This window comes from Crinia signifera, chromosome 7, assembly GCF_055691185.1.
Source record: "Crinia signifera chromosome 7, ASM5569118v1, whole genome shotgun sequence".
In the NCBI taxonomy this organism is placed as follows: Eukaryota; Metazoa; Chordata; class Amphibia; order Anura; family Myobatrachidae; genus Crinia; species Crinia signifera.
In genome coordinates, this window is record NC_139223.1 from 66,268,499 (window position 1) to 66,292,296 (window position 23,798).

General features: G+C 45.7%; 1 protein-coding gene across 2 annotated transcripts in view; it reads right to left on the minus strand.

Annotated features, from left to right (window-relative positions):
- The window catches only part of SYT17 (synaptotagmin 17), a 109,819-nt gene that overhangs the window by 12,489 nt on the left and 73,532 nt on the right, over positions 1–23,798 (minus strand). For both annotated transcript variants that reach the window (XM_083153280.1, XM_083153281.1), the window contains one exon: positions 22,903–23,058. In XM_083153280.1, the coding sequence (XP_083009406.1) occupies positions 22,903–23,058 (156 nt within the window). The remainder of the gene's footprint in view (positions 1–22,902; positions 23,059–23,798) is intronic.

Consider the following 23,798-nt stretch of genomic DNA (forward strand, 5'->3'; position numbering starts at 1 on the left):
GCTTTGAGCTGAAAGCCGCTCAAAACAGAATTGGCCTCTTAGTCTAAAGACAAAAATTCACTGCAATAGGCATGCCAAAGTACATTTGCATCCTACACAAAAATTAAATGCTGAGTTTTCAGTTAGACACATTGCAACTCACCATGAGGCAATCCAGGATCATCCTATATGGTAATATAAGGGTCAGTATTCACACCAGTCACTGATCACATACAGGCCTCTCAAAAGAATAATACTCAGAATAAAAGCCGCCATATTGGATGATCCTAGGGTGCCTCCAGGTGAACTGATTTAGCACCACATGAATATTTGACCCAAAATGGTGCTTTATCATGTAGTGTATGACCCTCTGATCAGAAAAGCCTTTAGGTAGCTGGTGGCTAACCATATGTTTGCAAATTGTGTAACTGAGAGCTCTGTATTTTATCATTATGTACTGTAGTCTCCTTTGTTGTCCTATAGCAGTGTGCAGGGAAATTTTGGGAATATTTTTTATATAGATTAACCCCTCCCTTACATGCACCTGTGATAGGCCCAGGGCCATACTGGGACTGAACTAAGACCTTGCATTTAAAGCACACAGGTCCACCTCAGCGTCAGTGCCTGGCTCCTAGTTTAGATTTCTCTCCTTATGTTCCTTACTACTTCTTAGGGGGGTATTCAATCTCCCGCAGCCATCTCCCGATGGGGGAGATGGCTGCTGGGTCCTATTCAATGTTGTCTTCCCCAACAGCATTGAACAGGGTATCTCAGCAGAACCAGCCCGACATCACAAGCAGTCGGGATCATTCTGTTGAGAACGGCCGGGAAGTGACAAGCTCCCGACTGCAGCTCGCCTCTTCCCAGCTGTAGCTCATGGCCACGCCCCCTTCTACAGCGGGACATTGAATCCCGCCTGCAGATTTTCGGTCGAGCAGACCAAGAACGGGACAGGGTCACAGCTGTCAGGCCAGCTCGACAGCCGCAAATCATCCATTCGTGTGCGGGCAGCCCTTGGTGGACTTAATTTGCAGCCTTGCGAGTCAACCAGAATAAGGGCCCATGTGTACACACCATCACAGTTTAAAACAACTGATCGAGGTTTATAAACATTTCTGGAGCAGCAGATATGAGCGGATAATCAGTCAAACTGAAAGGATTAATCCTGTTGATGACAGTCAGAAGGAGAAGATGGTATATGGTAACTGAGGGAAGAGGACCCTGCTCATGAGAGCATACAAGGGAGCGGGAGACAGACAGGAGTGACACAAGGGGTAGAGACAGGGAACGAGTGGCTGCGGCATGAAGCATTGGGTTAGTGTTAGAGCTAGAAAGCTTTGATAAAAAAGTGGATCTTGAGAGTCCGCTTTGTAGAGAAGTAGACCGCATGCAGACCATTGCCTATATATTATTAAGGTGACAGGACCCACCCAGATGTCTGATAATCAGGAACATTGTAGCAATGCATTGGAATAATAGGTCTGGCACACTCAGTATCAGACACAGTGTGTGTGCACGGAAGGCACATCTGCCACTCTGCACTGTACGTTCTTAAGAGTCTTTGTAATTGAATTATAATATGCCGCAGGAGCTGAGCAATCTTGGGGGAGACATGAATTAAGATGATATTCTACCCCATCTGTAAATGACAAATATTATGTTTGCCGAGCTCCTGAATTTCCATGCCAGGCATATGTCCTTGTTTTGTTACAGCAGTGACTGCTCCAAGGAAATACAATAGAACAGAGTAATAATTATATTTTCTTCTTTTAGTGGAGTGTGCCCAATTACAGCTCTCATGGGCATCTGGCGGTCCAGCATTTCAAGGAACAAATGTAGCAAACATTCAAATGACTCTTATTGCATATTGTTGCTTGTAACATTGAATAATATATAACTGAAGGGCAGCCATGGATAACCCCAGCCATCTGCATGATAGGAGATTCATAGTAATTCACAAACAGCTTGAATGCTGAAGATTGCCCGTTCTTGGTCTCGCGTACAGTAACTGCCAGTTCCCTTCTTTACCCACTGCGCCTAGTTTTATATTCACAGTATGCTTCTGCTCATGTGCCAGACATAGCAATGCTCTGCTATTTTCCTTAGTAAATATGTATGGCCATTTAACCCAAGAACATGGTGGCATATTGATCCTTCACCCTGCTGTGTTTGGGTAGCGGTTCCCAACCTTTTTTCTCTCCCGTACCCCTTGATTAGGCTTTTTATTTATGAGTACCCCATCCTCAACCTTTGAACATGTCAACTTTTTGTACCTATCGACCTCAACTACTGTCTTCCTTTCATTGGTCGATATTTTTCTACCTGACATCCTTTTGTACCTGTTGACATAATGCATGTCAACCATTTAGTTTTGACCTAAGGATTGTTGACATAACATTTGGCGTTCCATTGATCCACACCCCCCATTAAACTTGATGGAGGCTGCGGTCTTTAGGATTGTAAAGGGTTTGAGGTAAGGATGAAAAAAAAAGCAAATCTATCCTAGGAGACATACTGTACATTTTGTTTATTACAGTTAGTATAGTGCACACATATTCCGCAGTGCTGTACAGAAAATATTTGGCCATTCACATCAGTCCCTGCCCCAATGGAGCTTACCATCTATATTCCCTACCACATACACACACACATTCATTCTAGGGTTAATAAAGTTGATAGCCAATTAGGTACTTGTTTCCTAGCACGGCACCCATCGCATACCATGCCATAAGGTATGCGATGGTATGCGATGCGATATTCGGGTAAATGACCCGGAATGTACAGCTAAATATCGCAAAGCACTGCATGCCAGCAAATGGCATGCGATGCGATTTTTAATTGTACAACCACCCTGATGGGTGCTTACAATGTTATATGCACCCCCATTGTCAATGCCACCCCCACTATCAACGCCAACCCAAAGCGTGGCGTGTCCTCCGACCTTTTCATACCCCCACTATCCACGTCGGTGTGGAGTTGATTTTAGATAGTGTGGCGAGTGCAGCGAGAGGGACGCGGAATACATGTTAAGTAGTCCGCGTCCACTCACGGGGCTTGCTGCGCTCGCCACGATTCGGGCTCCGTGGCTCGCCACACTATCTAAAATCAACTCCACGCCGACATGGATAGTGGGTGCTTGTACAATTAAAAATTGCATCGCATGCCGCTATATTGCATGCGATGCAATGCACTGCGATGGAAATTGGGGGCGCCCAATGCTAGGAAACAAGTACCACCAATTAACCTACCAGGATATTCTTGGATTGTGGGAGGAACCAGAGCACCCGGAGTAAACCCACGCAAGCACAGGGAGAATACACAAATTCCACACAGTTAGGGCCATGGTGGGAATCAAACCCACGACCTCAGTGCTATGAGGCAGTAATGCTAACTATTACATTGTACGTGCACCATCAGCGCCTGTGTATCTGTCTGGTACACAATGAGCATGATATGCCCTTAATATAGCTTAATAGGTTTGGTGAGGTGAATTTATAAACTTCTTTAACTTTTATTATTCTTTAATACTGTGTAGGATAATGTGCACAATACTTGGCTACATTTAATATCTCCAAGAGTGGAGAGACAAACAGAAGGTGAGAGCATTGTGGGGACGTATTCCATGTCTTTATGGCCCCCACCCACTCATGATATCATGTCATCAAGCCCTTGGACTGCTGAATTCATAAGGAACAGATCTGTGAGGGTATTATTAGATAAAATATATTCATAAATGACCATTGCTCTAAATCTCCAATAAAACTGCCCAGCACTGAATGGCCTTTTTTGCGACCTAGAACTAAATGTGTCTGTATCAGAGACACCTCCAGTTACAGTATCATGCTGGTAAAGTGATGAGGTGTTCAGTGAAAACAGACGGCAATGTAACCAAGATACTGTGTATCTTTGCATTCAGCAGGATTGTGAGCCGCTGAACCTGGGACTCCTGTCACTGTGCTGCTTGCTGTGTGATATGGAACATACACAATACTATAAATAGCAGTGTGCTGTGTGCTTCATCCCTCAGCTCCACTTATGTCTCTTCTCAATTGTGACCAATGGCTGGACCACAGATAATCAGCAGTGATAGAGACCATCGGTAAATGCCGGGAGGCCATCCCTGAGGGGACATGTGTTCGTGTCTGTCATTAAAGTGCATTAATGCAAGTATCTGAGAGACCTACAATAGTAAATATAAATATGATACATTAGAGCATCTGCTGGCGAATGTGTCGTCATGCACCGTCCCCCGCCAGCCGCCAGAGCTTGACAGAATGGGGCGCGCGTGCGAGACGCTCGTGTGCCCCTTTCTCCCTGAAGCGGAGACGGGCAGGGAAGCACCCCGTCCCCGCTCCTCGGCATAAGGCGGTCCGCTGTCCCTCAGCCTGCACCAGCACATGAAACCTGGTGATCGGGCAGGCTGGCGGACGGCGGCTCCATCTGTATAGTGTGTATGAATACTGAAGACAGCACATGCTCCTTCAGCTCCTTCCGGCCAGTCTGCAGATGTGATCATTCTGGTGCTGAGACATAACTGGAACAAATGCATTCACGGCCAAATACAATATTCATCAATGAAGCTTCTGACCTGTATTTCTCGTCTTGCATAATGAATTTCAAGGACCAAAAAGTGAGTGAGGGCTATAGGGTGGAAAGTAAGAAGGTCGACAGCCACTATTAGTGGTCAACAGGCCATAGTTTGACGCCTGAAAAAAGTTCGACCTGCCTTAGGGAGACAGGGTTGAAAGGTCGACACAAGCAATAGGTCGACCAGAGCTTTTCACTTTTTTGTGTCTATGTCAACATAGGTCAACATGAACACTGTATAAGTTTACCATGCCCCCTCTCATGGAACGCTACACTCAACATGCTTCCGGTACACTTTTATAATCTAACTCTATACACACTTAGTAAAGTAAGAAAAAAAATTTTAGGAAAAAAAGTGAAAAACTCATGTCGACATTTTTCATGTCGATCTTTACCTACTGTATTGCTTGTGTCAACCGTTTGATGATGTCGACCTAAGGTATGTTGACATTTTTCATGAGGTCAACCTTTTTGAGCGGACGCAGTAAAAGATATGGGGAACCACAAACTAAGATGTCGACAATGACCCACCACAACACAACCTCCAATAGCATTCACATCTAATTGCATCCCATCAGGACTGTCTTGTGATCTGATGGGACTGCCATTGTATGGAACCAGATCCTTATGTATCCAGTGGCGTAACTACTTATTACGCGCCCCCACCGCCGCAAAAAAAAATCTCCCCCCACTCTCCCTCCCCTCGGCGCCCCCCCCATGCCCATACCTGCCCACCCGCTGCTGTCTGCGGTATGTACCTGCCTGCCGTGCCGTCACGGTCCCGTAGCGCTGGCTCCTGCTGCTAATAATGAAAAGTGACTCTTAGAAAATGGCTGCCCCCATACTGCAGACAGAAAACTGTCTGTAGTATGGGGGCAGCCATTTTCTATGTGTCCGTTTCCATTATAGAAGCAGGAGCCAGCGCTAACAGAAACGGGACTGTGACGGCAGTCACGGCACGGCAGGCAGGTACCGCAGACAGCAGCGGGTAACTATAGCCCCGCAGATCCCCGGCGCCCAAACTTTCTCTGCACCTCCCCGCCACTGCGGGGGCTGCGGAGCTATAGTTACGCAACTGTATGTATCCCTCCTATTATCCCTATAGATTGTAAGCTTGCAAGCAGGGCCCTCCTACCTCCATGTCGGTTTGTTACTACCTAGTTTGTTTAATCACTGTTGTTTCCAATTGTAAAGCGCGACAGAATATGCTGCGCTATATAAGAAACTGTAAATAATTAATAATTAATAAATGACACCAAATAAATGTGAAAAACTAATGTTGACCTCTTCATGTGTCAACCTTTTCCGTGCCTGCAGAAACCTTGTTCGGGCCAAACTTTTTGTGGTGTTTCAAGTAGATGGATCCAAATAAAATGCCTATCTCCTTCTCTAACTGAGCCACAGTCATCCTGGGTGTCCACCTCAACGTTGTCCAGCGCAGACCAATCAAACACAGTGGTTCGGGGGGGGGGGGGGGGGGGGGGATTTAATGAGTTATTCACCAGCAAGTTTTTACACAGTTATTAGGTCAACACCATTAGGTCGACATGCATTTAGGTCGACTTGTGTCTAGGTCGACATGCAGGAAGGTCGACATGAGTTTAGGTTGACATGGGTTAGGTCGACAGGGTCATAATGTCGACCTTTTGACCGTTGACCTAATGACCCTGTCGACCTAACCCATTTTGACCTAGACTCATGTCGACCTTCCTGCATGTCAACCTAAATGCATGTCAACCTAATGGTGTCAACCTAATGACTGTGTAACAACTTGTTGGTGACCCAATGACCGTATCCTGGTTCGGGCTGGTGCTGTCTCTCCAAAATCACACAGAACTCTCCTGCTGTCATAGACCACTATTGTACTGTAGTTGTAGAAGATCATGACTCTGCAGTAGCCTCTGTTGAGTTCTATACCAAGTTCTATTTCAGATGGGATGTTGCTATGGGCAACCAATCAGTTACTATCTATAATCTTCTAGAAGATGTTAAATAAATAAGAAGTAGTTTTTGATTGGTTGCCCATAGCAACATCCCATGTGAAATAGAACATTCATCTTAGTAAATTTCCCCCATTGTGTCTACTCTACATATGCACTGCACATCCTTAAAACTTATTGCCCACCCCTCGTTCTAAGAATAAACACCAATATTCCAGAAAAATTGAGTACCAATGTCCATCTTATAATTTCTATTAAAATAAAATCCCGACAGCCATGCCCGTTTACGTTTTGCCTGACAGCTAATCAGCAGGCGGGATTCAATGTCCCGCCCGCCGTTCGGCGAAAAGTGGGCATGTCCGCCAAATGGATCGCGACAATCTACGGCTGTTATCGGCAGAATGGGCCCGACAACTTCTGAAGTCGGGCTCATTCTGCCGTGATCCCTCGTCAATGCTGTCGGTGAAGACAGCATTAAATAGGGACCCGCCGCTATTTCCCCGGTCTGGAATAGCGGCGGAACATTGAATACCCCCCATTGTATAGTTTACTTTCTTATTTCATTCTGGTACTTGTTTCCTAGCACGGCGACCATCGCATACCATAAGCCATACAATGGTATGCGATGTGATGCGATGTTACGCGATGGCAGCCGATGTTATACAACTTTAAATCGTATACCATCGCATTGTATGCCATATACAATGGTATACGATTTAAAATTGTATAAGCACCTTAATGGGTGTTTTCAATGTTAAATGGGCCCCCTACAAGATTATTAATTGTATAAGCACCGTAATGGGTGCTTACAATGTTAAAAGCACCCCCACACCACCCCCACTATCAACGCCAACCTGAAGCGTGACGAGCACAGTGAGCCGCGGCGGTACGCGTCCTCCGACCTTTTCATACCCCCACCATCCACGTCGGCGTGGAGTTGATTTCACATAGTGTGGCGAGCACAGCGAACCACTGAGCCCGAATCGTGACGAGCGTAGCGAGCCTCGCAAGGGGACGCGGAATACATGTAAAGTAATACACGTCCGCTCGCCACGCTTTGGGCTCGGTGGCTCGCTGCGCTCGCCACACTATATAACATCAACTCCACATCGATGTGGATAGTGGGGGTATGAAAAGGTCGGAGGATGCGTACCGCCGCCCCACGCGGGCTCGCTGTGCTCGCCACGCTTCGGGTTGGCGTTCATTGTGGGGGTGGCGTGGGGGTGCAGTTAACATTGTTAGCACCCATTAGGGTGCTCATACAATTAAAAATCGTATAGGGGGGCCATTTACCATTGAAAAAACCCATTAGGGTGCTTATACAATTTAAAATCGCATCGCATCCAGGGCTCTACCATTAGGCAGCTTTAGGCAGCTACAAAAAGAAGGAATTCCCGCACCAGTATCTTTTGTTTGGATTCTCCTCCCCCAGTTATTTTCAAGATTTAGTGGAGATCCAATCTTCCTCTAAAAATGTCCGGGGGGTGCTACCCACTACTTAAAGTTAAACCTATACACCCACAGAAAAAGAAGTATCTTATTGGGTGCACTGAGAATCAAATATCTATTATAAAATGTAACTTTTAATAGTTCCTATAAAAAGGTCTCTTAATCGAATAGAGACCACATGACCTTGTCTCAGAGTGAAGTATTAAAAGATAGAACAATGTGATAAAGATTGAAAAAAATGTGAAAGAATTAAAAAATGAAAAGAAAAGGATGAACTTGTGTGTGTCGGTTACTTATATATTTCTTGGCTTTAATTGCCTTTATAATAAGTTGCTGCTTACTGCTGCTATTATGTTGCAGCTGAATAAACAGTAATGTTGCCACCAGGGTTTATAGAATGATGTATTTAATGAGGAAGCACTATATTATATTGCAATGTCAATTTTTCCTCAAACGAGCAATATTTTATGCTGCCCAGTAATGTGTGATTTTACTCCCAATTGAGTAGTGATTTTATGCGCATCTGCACTACAGAGGTGTGTAGGGGGGGAACCTTTATAGATCAGGTTGACTATGACATGTCCCTTCAGTATTTATTGTCCAATCTGCATGTCCCTATATCCGAATTTGAGCGGACTAAACCGCCAGATCGGGAGCAGTCGGACCGTATAATTTTATTGTCACACCTCTCCTTAAAAATGGAGTTGGTTAATATAATACAGCCTATATGTATCAATGGAATCTCTATTACCCAAAATTGAGCGATGTCCTCGCTGGGTTTAGAATGGCTGTGTAGATATGTGACAGTTATGGACAGTCTAATAATTAAGTAGTCCTTCTGGGTTCTAGGGTGGTTTATATTAGCACCCCTTGTGATATTCCCCACCTCTTCTCGATCCCGGTACTAAGCGGTTTACCGCCGGGAAGTGCAGTGGTAAGTATGTTAAATTAAATGTTTATCATGTATTCAGTTTTTATTAAATATGCTTCAATTGTACACACAACGTTAGATGTTTTTTTTATAAACACATATGAACACCACATATACTGAGCAGTAACTATTATTGTGTATAGTTTTAATTTTTAATACCATAAAGATATTTGGGTTCATGCGTTCATACGCACGATTCCCTTTCTTGCCCCAGTGTTACCAGGGTCATGACATTAACTGTGCCAGTATGGAAAGCGCTATGCGCAAATTGCCAGTGAGACAGGACAGGATTATCAATATCATACAATAATCAGCGGTCGCATATATTCTTGCGCCGCCGCCTGTCAGTTTTTTATTATTACGGGCGGTACAGTGTATCTGCTCCCGGCACTGTCTGTCAGCTCCCTATCCTGCGGTCGTACAAGGTATGCTGCGCCGCTGCCTGATAGTACAGGTCCCGGGTAGCGCTGAGAGCGTGCTCCCGGCGTTACTGTGCCTTAATGCCGCTATTGTATTTACAGGTTGTCTTAATAGTACAGATCCCGGGTAGCACTAAGGATATGCTCCCGGTGTTACTGTACACTTATATCGCTGTCGGCTCCAGCAGTGGGCTCCCTGATAGTACAGGTCCCGGGTTTTGGGTAATAGAGATTCCATTGATACATATAGGCTGTATTATATTAACCAACTCCATTTTTAAGGAGAGGTGTGACAATAAAATTATACGGTCCGACTGCTCCCGATCTGGCGGTTTAGTCCGCTCAAATTCGGATATAGGGACATGCAGATTGGACAATAAATACTGAAGGGACATGTCATAGTCAACCTGATCTATAAAGGTTCCCCCCCTACACACCTCTGTAGTGCAGATGCGCATAAAATCACTACTCAATTGGGAGTAAAATCACACATTACTGGGCAGCATAAAATATTGCTCGTTTGAGGAAAAATTGACATTGCAATATAATATAGTGCTTCCTCATTAAATACATCATTCTATAAACCCTGGTGGCAACATTACTGTTTATTCAGCTGCAACATAATAGCAGCAGTAAGCAGCAACTTATTATAAAGGCAATTAAAGCCAAGAAATATATAAGTAACCGACACACACAAGTTCATCCTTTTCTTTTCATTTTTTAATTCTTTCACATTTTTTTCAATCTTTATCACATTGTTCTATCTTTTAATACTTCACTCTGAGACAAGGTCATGTGGTCTCTATTCGATTAAGAGACCTTTTTATAGGAACTATTAAAAGTTACATTTTATAATAGATATTTGATTCTCAGTGCACCCAATAAGATACTTCTTTTTCTGTGGGTGTATAGCTTTAGGCAGCTGCCTAGGGTGCCGGGATCTGGGGGGCGCCAACAAGTCTGCAAATCAAAAAATCAATGATGTCTATGAGGATCCTTGTTGTACTTAATGCAGGTGGCGGCTGTGGAACTTCTAAGACCTCACCTCCATAGTTTCCCTTGAGACATACTGTCCTACATTGCTGCCCCCTCCTTCTTGTACTCTGTTGTGGGTGGCAAAGGGGAGGGTACAGAACTCCTCCAGGGAAAGCAGGGGGCTTGCTCACCCTCCCGGGGTGGGGGAGTACGTTGAAGTTTTGCCTAGGGTGCTGAGAAGCCTTACACCAGCCCTGATCGCATCGCATGCGGGTATATGGCATGCAATGCGATACAATGCATAAGATGCCATACGACGAAATATCGTGGGCACCGTGCTAGGAAACAGGTACCTTTATTCTTTACATATTTCATACAAATTGCCAATTGAACAGCAACCCCCCAAAAGGTAACTCATTCCCCTTTCACATTGCACCCGGGATTTGGACACGTGTCCGTCCCGGGACCAACCCGGCATTTGCGCTATTCGGTGCTCACAGCAACCCGACTTATTACCGGGCTTGTTGACATCATCTGGGGGCGGTGCAGTGCGGCGGCACATCAGGCGGGGAAGAGACAGCACTAAAGTGATGCAGCTGCCTCCTTCATAGAAGTGAAGGGGACCCAGTTCACTCTACTCGGGTTACCTGTTCAGACTATCCAGCAACCCAGGTACGACCCGGGAAAAACAATGCTTATATCCCGGGTTGGATTGCCGGGTTGCTGGACTTGGGATATTCAACATGGCCCTTTCACACCACACACCGACCCGGGCAACAACCCGGGATCAATGCAGGTTATTTTTGCGGAGTAAAAGGGGGTAACAGATTCTTTTTATGGGTGGGCAGAGCTACCAAATGCAGAATGGGAGTTTGCCCTACACATGCTATATGCAGATAGAAGGTGCATCAGATAGAAGGTGCATACATAGGCGGCGAAACGGTGGCGCCCACGGAAAGTGAGGGACCCAGCAGCGGATATGTTGTCAGCAACGGGGGTCCCTGTGGCGGATGGGAACTAGTAGCGGTATTAATACCGCTGCTAGTTCCCATCTTCCGCAGGGACCCTGTTGCTGATGGCATATCCGCTGCAGGGACCCCCTTGCGGCACTGCTGCTGCTAGGATACCGGACCCCGTCGGCAAGCAGCGGGTAAGTCCTGGGGGGGGGGGGGGCCCCTGGGTGCATATGTAGATAGAAGGTGTCATATAGTAAATGATATGTTATATCACTGTAAAGTGACTGATAATGAATATAAATTCAACTTCAAATGGGAACCTAGAGACGCAGGTTGGCTAGAGATTGCAACACTGAAATAATGAATTCAGCTAAGCCTCAGGTTGCTGTTAAATATTTAATAAGAATTTATAAAGGATAACAGCAGGAAATACATGATGTATTTCCTATTCTGAAAAGATGACTGCATTAAGGGAAGGGGAACAGAACACAAGACTTTAATCACCATGGGTTATACACAATAAACCCCTTAACGTGAAGAACTGAATTTTTATTCCTAGAACCCCATGCTGGCTACCAGTGCGCTGAGTACTGTACTAAGCCTCTTTCATTCCAGGTCGCTTTTGTAAGATCCTAGCTGGTGAGCGACTTGCAAACGATGGATTTTGCAATATTAGCGAACACACGGCCCTCCACCAACAATGATCAGTACTTTTCTTTGAAATTTCTGATTTAACAAAGAAAAAAAATGACTTGGAAAAGTCGGTTTAGTAGATGAAAGAAAATAACGATCAAACTCAGAGGCAAAAAGCCAGAATATAAATAAAAAATTAAAAAAAATTACACATTTGTTTGCAAGTCCTCTTTAATGTTTTTCTCCAGGATTAAACATGTTTAATGTTTTATAAATATATTTAAGAAACAAAACATGTTATTTTTGACAACACTGTTGGCATGCTAAAACGGAGGCTAATGCTGGGTACACTCTGGTCCATATATTGGCCATTCAATTAAGTGGCATATATATATACACATAGGCACTTATTCTGGTTGATTCGCAGCCTTGCGAGTCCCCCAGACGCCTCCCGCCGAATGCCGGTCATCCCGCACCCTCGCACGCCACGTTCGTTCACATGGGCTGCAAATTGATGTTTAAAATAGACATCAATTTGCAGGCTATGTGGAAACACCCACATCATTCGATGGTCGCCGACCATCGAATGATGTGGTGAGTGCACGCATATCTAAAGTGACTCTCACTCTCTGGTGACTCTCAGGTCATGCGTGCACACTCGAGAGGAACTGGGCAGGCAGCTGACATCCGGTGATGTCAGCTGCCCACCCCCAGCACCCACGACACGGGCTGATTACCATGGGAATGCCCAGCATTTTCATGTGAACATCCATGAAACGCTGGGCGTTCCCATGGGTGTGACTATGTGCCACCACCCCCCGCCCGCAGTCTTGGGTGCATGTGCCCGGCGAAGAGTCTGTTCGCTGGGCACATATGCACAACATCGGCCCGGCCGGGATTTATCGGCCTGATGCATCAAGATCGTGGGAATAGGGCCCAAATCACACTAGTGTATGGGGGCCATTAGGGTTAGGATGCGGTGGAGGCATGGTTAGGCTTAGGTTGCATGGAGGAAGGGTTAGGTACTTAGAAGGGTAGTTAGGGTTAGGCTGCATGGAGGAAGGATTAGGGTTGGGGGGCAGGTGGATTGTAAAGGATTCCCTCCTTCGTGATGCCGTTGTCGGTATTCTGACTGCTGGACAGAGGCGGAACTACCATTGGTGCAGCAGGTGTATTGCACCAGGGCCCCTGAGGACTAAGGGGCCTGCTGTTGCCACCCACTGCTGTGGCATATTGTGAACTTGGGTTGGAGTGGAGGAGGGTGGGCCCAAATTATATATAAGTTCCGCAACTACTGCCGGCATCCTGACCATTGGTCATTCATACAGTATGTATACCTATCTAAATGTATATATTGCCGTGTGCACCACCCGTACACCTACTGCACAAGCCATCGGTGACTGACAGCGTAACTAGGTGCATGAAAATGCCTGCCCAGTTGTGACATCAGTCATCGGGCAGCATGTATGCAGAATACACTACCTGATTCGTCTAGAGATTGATCTGCAGATATAGCTATAGATGTGTGCCCAGCTTAAGGAGATCTGCTTATAAATAACAGTACTTGAAGCTGCAGTATGATCATATGCATTGGTGGACCACCAATGGCTGCTGCAGGCAGAAGTTTTGATCGATCTCACAGTCACAACATAAACCCAAGTGGTTTGATGCTTTGGGATGAGGGGTAAGCCGCAAATCATGGACACTGCAGCTTCTGATTGGTCCGCTTGTTCATGCACATTTTTTAAGTATTCACTCATTTTGGGGAAAAAAGTAGCTAAGTATCTACCTTGTACAGTACAAACATGGTAGAAATGATTTAACCACTCACTGCAATGCTCTCTGGGAGATACTAGTGAGGAGGTCTAAGGGCAAGGGACTTAATAACTTGATTTGCATAATCACAGTTAAGCGCCAATTGTGGCCAAATTTATGGCATGTAACCATAATTTGAAAGCCCATTATTTTATCTCTTTAGGGTTGTTGTGGTTTATTTACTAAGATTAGAGGTCTATTGAAGACATACTTGCCGACTTTTTTTGTCTCCTCTCCGGGAGAAGCCCGGAGAGGAGACCCGACAGCAGACAGTCAGGGAGCGGGCAGGAATACGTCATCGAGTCCCGCCCCCATGGCAGGCAAACGACGAAATTCGCAGGTCCACGAATTGGGGGAGGGGCTAAAATGACGTGGATGGAGTCCCGTATCAAACTTCACAATGCTATAGAGATACATCAAGCAATTAACCCTATAAGTTATAGGACCTCTAATACATATAAATCGATACAAAAAGGAAAACAGTAAGAGAAGACTCAGCAATATAAATAATACAGAATTCAGTTCCTAGTCGCATATAATCAATTTGCATCACTTAGTAAGTTAGCGCCATCTTCTGATGACAGGTATTCTTGCCATCTAAACCACTTGACTAGAGGAGATTTATTTGTAAAAGAGTATGGCAATCCCATAGTTTCCATCTGAAAGGCATGGTGAATTTTCCGAAATACTTTAATAACTGATGGGGGGGGGGAGGGATTTTTCTAATCTTGGGCTATCGCTGCCCTAGTAGCAATATGGACAGGGGTGGGCAACTATTTTGGCTGGAGGGCCACTTAACAAAACCAGAAAATATTCAAGGGCCGCACACATAATATCTTGTATATGCAATACAAGTCACGAAAAATGCTTTAAGATTTTTATCAAGAATATTTGTAATGAACATGTTACAAGACATACAGAATGCGGTACTTGTGTAGTTTCACAGCGCCAGCATGGCATGGAGTTGATTTTAAATAGCGTGGCGAGCGTAGCGAGCCACCGAGCCCGCAGCGTGGGCGAGCCACAAGGGGACTCAGATGCACGGCGCCATACTGGCGCCGTGAAACTACACAATTGCCCAGAATATATATACACACATATACATTATAGATTAAACAAAAGAAACAGAAAATAATATAGGCCCAACAGGCACCAGCTTACTTTAAATTTTTAAGGGCCGTGGACACAGGACATAATAATAAAAAAATGAAATGATATATAGTGCAGGTTTGTACGGCGGCACTCACAGGATTTAATTCTTTAAAAGTATGGTCTGCATTTCTTTTAAAGAATTAAGTACTGTGAATGCCGCCGCAGTACTTCGCACAAACCTGCAATATATCTCGGGAAGGCGTCGGAAGTCATTTTCAATTGCTGTGGAGTGCCGGCTCGTGCAAACATCATATATATATATATATATATATATATATATATATGCATTGTCTGTGCATACAGTTTTTAATTAATTTTTTCATCTTCTCATTTGTTTTGGGCAGCCGAATAAGATTCCATCACCTGCTCGGTGTATATAAAACTACCGGTGCATGCAATGCCCATATAAATTTAGTTAGGGTGACCACCTGTGCTCACGGTAACATTTTTATTTTACGTGCCTCTGGTCAGTCATTATACTCTGAGGCTTTCTTATTATACAGTCCACTTGGTATTGGCTGGGAACTCGAGCACAGGTGCGCACCCCTTTTTGATGTATGTACATGGTATACGTCCGCCTTTTTCAGTACATACGGTATCACCTTGTCATTTGACGCGTCACACGTCATGGGTGTTACGTACCAACAGGTTGGACGTGCCTTCTGACACCGTCCACACTGCAGCCACACCCATCTGTTCTGGCCCCCGCATACACATTGGCTGCCGCGGTCAATGTGATGTCCTTGTGACCCACACCCAGACAAACTTAGTGGCCAATAGGAATAGCCGAGCGCTAGTCTGAGTGACAGCGCCTGTGCTATTTAAACACCTACAGCGTATGTAGTAGCCACGCCCTCTGACGAAGTCTTACGACTACTACGCTCCCTCCCACCTCACTGCTGACGTTGGATCCTGGTCATCCCTGGAAGCTTCCCTGCATGCCAGCACGGCGGCGTGTTCCTGTGGACTCCAGTATCTGCGCAAAGTGTGAGCAGCTTAGCCCCTGGCTATTGTTTTAAACCTTGTGATACCCAGCCCACAGTGCTTTTTATTATGGTACGAGTCTTTATGTGATCTGTACCTTGGATTTTATTGTTGAACAATAAATTGTATGTGTGATACTGCACCATGAGGCGCCTTCTCTCTGCCTTTTTCTAGATATATATATATATATATATATATACATACTGTGTGTGTGTGTATATTATATACCCACACACTGTGTGTGTGTATATGTATATATATATATATATATATATATATATATATATATATATATATATAGATATATACACACACACCCACACACTGTGTGTGTGGGTGTGTGTATATACAGGTTGAGTATCCCGTATCCAAAATGCTCGGGACCAGGAGAATTTTGGATAACGGATTATTCCGTATTTCAGAATATTTTAATATTTCAGTTATGTATTTTGAAGTATATTGCATTTATGCTGTATTAACACATAAAATACACACAAATATATTTTATTACCACATAAAATACACACAAATATATTTTATTTGTTCAAAAAACAAGGTTTCAAAACATGAAACAAAATTTGTGTACTATCTCAGATATTGAATTTGAATGCCAAGCAATCATTTTCTTGCACATATATAGTGCCAGTTACATATCATGTCACCAGTAGTGCTGTTACAAATGTCCCCAGTGAGTTTTTAGCAAAAAAAATTTTTTTTTTCCACTTTCTGGAATGTATGGTTTTCGGAATAATTCGGATAACGGATACTCGGATACGGGATACTCAACCTGTATATATATATATATATTTATATATATACAGTATATATAAATACACACACACACACCCACACACTGTGTGTGTGGGTGTGTGTGTATATATATATATATATATATATATATATATATATATATATAACACTAATGCACCTAACATAATTGCCTGTTCCTTACTTTGCAGCCGTTTTGCTGCCTCAGATTCGCCCGCCCTGCACAGATTCAGGGAGCCTGGAAGGGGACGCAGAGAAACTTTAATACTGCTGCTGCCGCCGCCGCCGCCGTTGATGCCTGTCTGTGGCTGCCCCGCACAGAATTTCTTGGATCTTGGGAGGGGACCCGGTGAGCGGTGACACTCTGTTACAGCTGCTGCTGCTGCCGCCGTTAATGAACGTCTGTGCCTGCCGCGCACAGCATTTCTGGGAGCGTGGGAGGGGATGCGGTGACGCGGCCGCGCCAACCAATGGTGGGGAGGCATCTGCCGCGTCATCACGTCCCCTCCCATGCTCCCAGTAATGCTGTTCGCCGCGGTGTACAGACGGACATTAACAGCGGCGGCATTAACAAAGTAAACAAGCATATGTCAATGACAAGCGGCTATAGTCGGGCCGCTTGTCATACTAATATATGTCAGAGCGGCGGTCCAGACCTAAGCGGCTCGCGGGCCGCCTGTTGCCCACCACTGTGTTAGAGGCAAGTTCTTTGACATTTAGTTTGGCTGGCCTAAAATAAGCTACCTTATGCCAAGGAACTCGGCAATACTGTGCCAGATGTGCTGCCTTCGTATGAAGATCAGAAAGTAAATACAGCAGCATCTATAACAGCCACATGCACTGTACTCTGAGATTGACACATAACAGTATAACTCGGGATACGGTCACTGGGTCTACAAGCATTAGGTCGACACCACTAGGTTGACATGCATGAAGGTCGACATGACTAAAGGTCGACATGCTGGAAGGTCGACATGACTGAACATCGACATGGGTTAGGTCTACAGGGTCATAAGGTCAACATAAACATTAGGTCGACCTGGGGAAGGTCCACAGTCAAATGGTCGACATGGGGTCTGTCACTTTATATTTGAGCCGACATGAGCCGACAGGCAGTATCTCCCGCCCTACCATCCACTAGGGCGGGGTGAGAGAATAAAATAGTGTGCTGAGCGTAGTGCGCTTTGTTGCGTTTCAGTGTCCATGTCGACTGTGTTGAAATTCAAGACAAAAAAAAGTGAAAAACCCCATTTCGACATGTTTTGCTGTCGACCTTCCCCATGTCGACCTAATGATTGTGTCAACCTAATGACCCCGTCGACCTAACCCATGTCGACCTTTAATCATTTCAACCGTCCTGCATGTCAACCTTCCTCATACTTGCCGACTTTGGTATACTCCTTTCCGGGAGAAGCCCGGAGAGGAGTGAAAGGGGGCGGGTAGAGGCTTCGTTTTGGGGGCGGGGCATGGGTGATGTCATCAAGCCCCGCCCCCATGACGGGCTGAAGCCTCAATTTGCGGGTCCGTGGGTGGGGGAGGGGCTAAAAATGCCGCGAAATGCAGCGAATTGCGTCATTTAGCCCCGCCCCCTCCCCGCGGATCCGCGAAAGTCATAGTTTTTAGACCGCGGGAAGAGGGGGAGCCGGGGCTGTAGGGAAATGCGGGAGACTTGCCCCCCTTCCCAGGGGACCGGGAGGGGGACCCGATTTGCGGGACCCTCCCGCCCATTCCGGGAGGGTAGGCAAGTATGACCTTCCTGCATGTCGACCTAGTCGTGTTGACCTGATGCTTGTCGACACCTAGTTGCTGACTATCGTATGATCCATACCCATATAACTCATAGTCGTGCAAGCCCCTGCAGTCTGGGTCAGTGTGACCCTGTCACTAGTGTACTAGGTTGCTGGATTCCAGAGATAATTATCCAGAAATGATGTTACATTAAGTTCCTGGAGGCAGGGCCGGATTAACAATGGGCCTGATGGAGCTGCAGCTCCAGGCCTGGAGCTTTCCAACGAGCCTAGCCATGCATTGCTAGCTCCCCGGGAACCGGAGATACCGCCAGGCAAAGCTGGAATGTCCCCATAGACAAACTAATTCCGTGAGACCCACTAATTCCGACCCCCACCCAGTTCAGATGGCTGCCAGTCCCCCCCCCCCAGTCATCACAGAAGCTCAGTTGATCTCATTCGAACCCAAATCGCTGAGCCCTCAATCTGATACCAGACTGGTTCATATGGGTTCATTGGCTCCATAGATATTGTGGGTAAACCAATTTTTTTATTGCTGAAATGTAATTTTATGGCTGTTCGTGTTCTTTGAGGGCAGATTTCTCTGGAACCAAATGGCCCAGTTTCATGGGACCAAAATCATTTGAAGCCCACATAAAAGTTCTTTAATATGATACTGGTCTCATGTTAACAGCAGGTGGTTCTGAAGATATAGCCGGTTAAACGATATAGCTGGTTAAAGGGGGTGGGGTTTCTCTTCCCTTCACACCAGAAAATGCAAGTGTAAAAGGGGCCAGCCCAGGAATGTCCCTCCATGATCCTGGGACCATATTCCCCGTTAAGTCCCTGCATTTTGCATTTTCTGGTCTGAAACGGGTATTATTACATAATAGCCGGAACCTGCAGTGCTCTGAATACAGCCGGGCAGCCAGGGCCGGTGCTAGGGTGTTCGGCGTCCTCCTGCAAAGTATAAATTTGCGCCCTCACATACTTTACAAAGGGACAGCGCACACCAAATGAAAGACATGAGGTCTCACAAAGAAGGGGCATGGCCACACAATAAAACCCCATTCCAAATTACACCACACAGTAGCACAATTGTATTCATAATACACAGCACCAGTGCCGTAACTAGCCATTTTGGTGCCCTGTGCCAGAAAGAGAATTGATAACTGCCCCACCACCACAGACAACACAGGAAAAGTGCGCGCCGAAGGTGCGCTGCAAAAATGTAGGAGCGTGGCTTTATAGGGCAGGGGTGTTGCCATATAAAAGTACCAATAACACAGTAATGCCCATTATACATTATGCCACACATCATGATGCCCCTTACACAGTATGCAGCACACCGTAATGCCCATTACACAATATAACGCACACCATAATCAAGGGCTGAAACTAGGATTTCTGCAGTGGCACTCGGGAGAAGTAAACCACCAGGCACAATGGGTTGCCATTTCAAAGCTTTGCAATTGGATTTACATCTGCAAATATTCATACAAAGCCACAAAGTATAAGCCAAATATCACATTTTGCACATTTACACTGGGGAATGGGGGAGCATAATGTTTAGGCACAATGGGGGTACTTGGGGTTAGGCTGCATGGTTAAATGCTAGGGTTAGGCTGTGGGGAAAGAGGTTTAGGCAGGGCCGGTGCTAGGGTGTCCGGCGCCAGGGTGTCCGGCGCCCTCCTGCAAACCATAAATTTTGCACCCTTTCACTAAAGGTGCCCATACACACTGCGAGAATCGCATACATTATAGGCTAGATCGCATCGCACAGCATGCATGCAATGTGTGTGCGATGAGATCTGAAAGCAGTACAAAATGTATGTGCAGCACTCATGACTGAGGGGGAAAGGAGGGGAGAGAAGGAGGAGATGGAAGAAGAGGGGAGGAGAGGACTGGCAGTGGCACTGGCACAGCACACTGAGAAGAGGGAAGGAAGGGCGGAGCTGCTGCCTGTTCGTCATTTTATCAACAGCTGACAGGCGCAGGGAGCAATGGGTAGGGGGCGGATCCGGACATGACATGTCATCCAGGCATTCACAGACAGCACTACATGCCTCAGCGCAAGTGTCTGTGAGGAAGAGGGGGCAGGTCGCAGGAGGAGGACAGTGTGTGCGCAGTGCAGGGAGCTGCTCAGCCTCTCCATACTGCCGCCCACCATAGGTGCCTATTCTGTGGGTGCTCAAGGGCCCGAGCACCCACAGGAATTTATAAGCACCCACGTGCCCGTAACTCCAGAGTCCCATCGCCGGACCACTGTATTTGCTTGTTGAGCACAGGCTTTAGCACCCACCAGCAAAAACATAAATCGGCACCTCTGCCGCCCACTGTCAGATAGGCGCTGCGGCCAGTGTGCAGGAGGCAGTGACAGTGAGGGCTGAGGCAGCTTTAGCAGAGCAGGGAGGGAGACAGCGCCTTTTCAGTATGGCGCCTCCCTGCTTTGCAGGAGCTGCTGAGTGGGTAGCGCCGGCCCTGGGTTTAGGGTTCAGCACTTAGAAGGGGGTAGGGTTAGGCTGAGGGGAGGAAGGGAGGATTAGGGTTGGGGGGGCAGGCTAAAAGTATACCGAAACTGTCAGGATGGCCGTGCTGGTATTCTGACTGCCAGCATCATTCTCCACCATCGGTCAGCTTTCTCTCCAATATGAAGTTATTTAATTAACATAATGTAATCAATCATTACCTCCCTCACTATAAAAAAAAAGGATTAAGGGCGAGATGTATTAAAATACATCGCCACCCTTCGCGCCCCCCCACGCGATGCCAGCGCATATGTACTAACATATGCGGCTGGCATAGCAATGCGGTGACGGAGCCCCCCCCCCCCCCCCCGCGATACCTGTACTCTGGTGTGCGGGGGATGGAGGCGGCACCAGAGCAGGTAGGGGGCATCACCATTGAAGGTGGAGCCAGAGAGTTCCAGGGATGGCCTTGCAACGATGGGGGCAGGGGGAACCTAGGATACCCAGGCAGCGCTGCAGCTGCTGCAGCAGCAGAACAAGCACCGCTGGGAGCACAGAGGTAGAAGGCGCTATACATAATATCCATGAACATGGCTGCAGAGGATGTGATTGCAGTCTTTCACCTGGCCGCACATCACTCCTCCTTTGCAGCAGAGCCACTCTGTCATGTTTCATGTTTCACTCTGAGCTGCCCCTGTTCTGATGTACATGTACCCCTCCGCTGCCGACACCGTTGCCAGTCATACACTATGACAGGCGCAGCGGCAGCGGCAGCTCCGAGTCCACACATCACTGAAGACATCAGCAGAGCCACGGAGCAGGGAGGGCGCCTTTCCAGCCCAGCGCCTCTCAGGCTTTGCTGAGCGGGTAGCGCCGGCCCTACGGGGAGCCCCCCGCTCTCTGCCCGGCTGTCAGTGGCTGTCACTTCTGCCTGGCGGCGACTGTCCCACAGTTACCACAAGCATGTATTCCCACTTGGCAATGAGCATGTAATCCCACATGGCAAAGAGCATGGAACCCCTGGCAATGAGCATGGAACCCCTGGCCATGAGCACGTAGGTCAGCAGCACTTATGTAGCATAATTTTTCATTGGAATTATGGTGTTTGGCATAATACATAATAGACATTTTGTAGTGTGGCTTAACATGAAATGGGCATTATGGTGTTTGTGAAGCATATTGTGACTTTTGGCTCTATCCGTTTGGTACAGTGTGTATTATAGCTCAATCCATGAGCTATAATATATATGAATTTTTAATCAATCCGTATGCCATAGTTTGAATTTTGGCTCAGTCGGTGTGAATTTTGGCTCATTCCATGTTTCATAATGTATATTTTGACTCCATTAGGAAGCCTGTTGCACACCTGCACACCAAGTAATTTTAATGTTTCAGAGAAGAACCCCAATTCTTTGGATAGGAAAGAGGGGGTGCTGTTCCTAGCAGTCAGGCATATAATGTTTGGTACAAGAGAGAAAAAAGTACGTAAAAATCAGGATTGTGGATGGCCAGATATCTACTGGCCTCTATAGAAAAGACACAGACCATAACTCTATATTACTTCATAATAGTTGTCACCCGTTACCTTTGAGACGTGGCCTTCCTTTCTCATAAATGCTGCGTGTGAGATGTATTACTAGTGACTTGAGTGAAACCATAACTGCATTGGATGATATGATAGAGCGCTTTTTACAGCGGGGCTATCATCATGCAGATTTGTTGGCAGCTAAAACCAAAGTTTTAAATATTCCTAGACAAGAGTGTTTGGTCAGGAAAAATAGTGCTACCGATGGTGCAGCGATTATCCCATGGATTAATCATTATACTAGCACCAGTACCAATACTAATAACTATATCAAAAAACTTTGGCCAGTTGTCAGCACCGACAAAGACTTGCCATCTCTATTTTAAACTAGATTAATGCCAGCCTACACTCGTGAGTGCAATCTGCGCGACCATTTGGTCAAAATTGATATTACAGATCTCGACAAACCATCTGTTCCAGCACATTTTATGGTCAAGCGCAATGGTGTATGGGGTGCACTACTTGAGGTCCTACAATAATGAAACTTGCTTTATTTTCGTATGAATAGTTATATACCCAGTAACGTTCACTTACCTGTAAATACCAAGCTGGCATTCTCAAGCTCTTCCTGTGGGACCTTGAAGCTGAAGGACTCATTGTAGAAAGGGTCGATAGTGCCTTTCATGCAAGATGTCTTTTTGGTTTTTGATAACTTTAGCCCATGGACTAATTGAATTTTCACAAAGGGATCTAAAAGAAACATACTTTATTTTAGGTGTAAAATTATATTTTATGTACAGCAAGGAATTGGGAAAGCTCGTGCTGGAACTCACATTTGATAAGTGTTGGCAAGTTTCTTTTATTTATATATTTACCTATTGCAATGCTGAGGGTTTTCTCACCCCTGTGCTGAGCCTTTTTTGGCATTATCTATGTTAAGAAGGGGGTAACACCATGGGCAATTGTTTCCCCGGGGCCTATACTTATAATACTAAACAACTCAAAGAAATAATTTGTGGTTCTTCCATTTTAATCCAGTTTTGCAAGATTCTATAGATTTTTAATAATACTATAATACATATTTTTTCTACTAGTTTCTGCCACCTTGAATTAAATGCATATAAAGCCTGATTCAGAGTCATATGCTGGTGCAATTTGCAAATTTTAAAAAGTCACACCTGAGTTAAGTAGTGGCTTGGGGCATCTCAGTTACTATACCTAGATGCAAATATACCATTATTTGCTTTCTTATTTCCACACTTATAAATAAATGTGGAGACATCGCCTTCCCCAACTGTGCATGAATTATTTTTTATCTCTGAAAAACATGTTTTGTCATGTATTTAAATAAATGGGTGTGTTTTTTTACATTTACAACCAATTGAATACAGTCATCACTATCAACTTGACATTTACACCAAGGCCAGTGCTGCCTAAGGGGTGACCCCTTTAGTCGCATTCATGCCCACTTCCCACAATAAAAGGCCCAT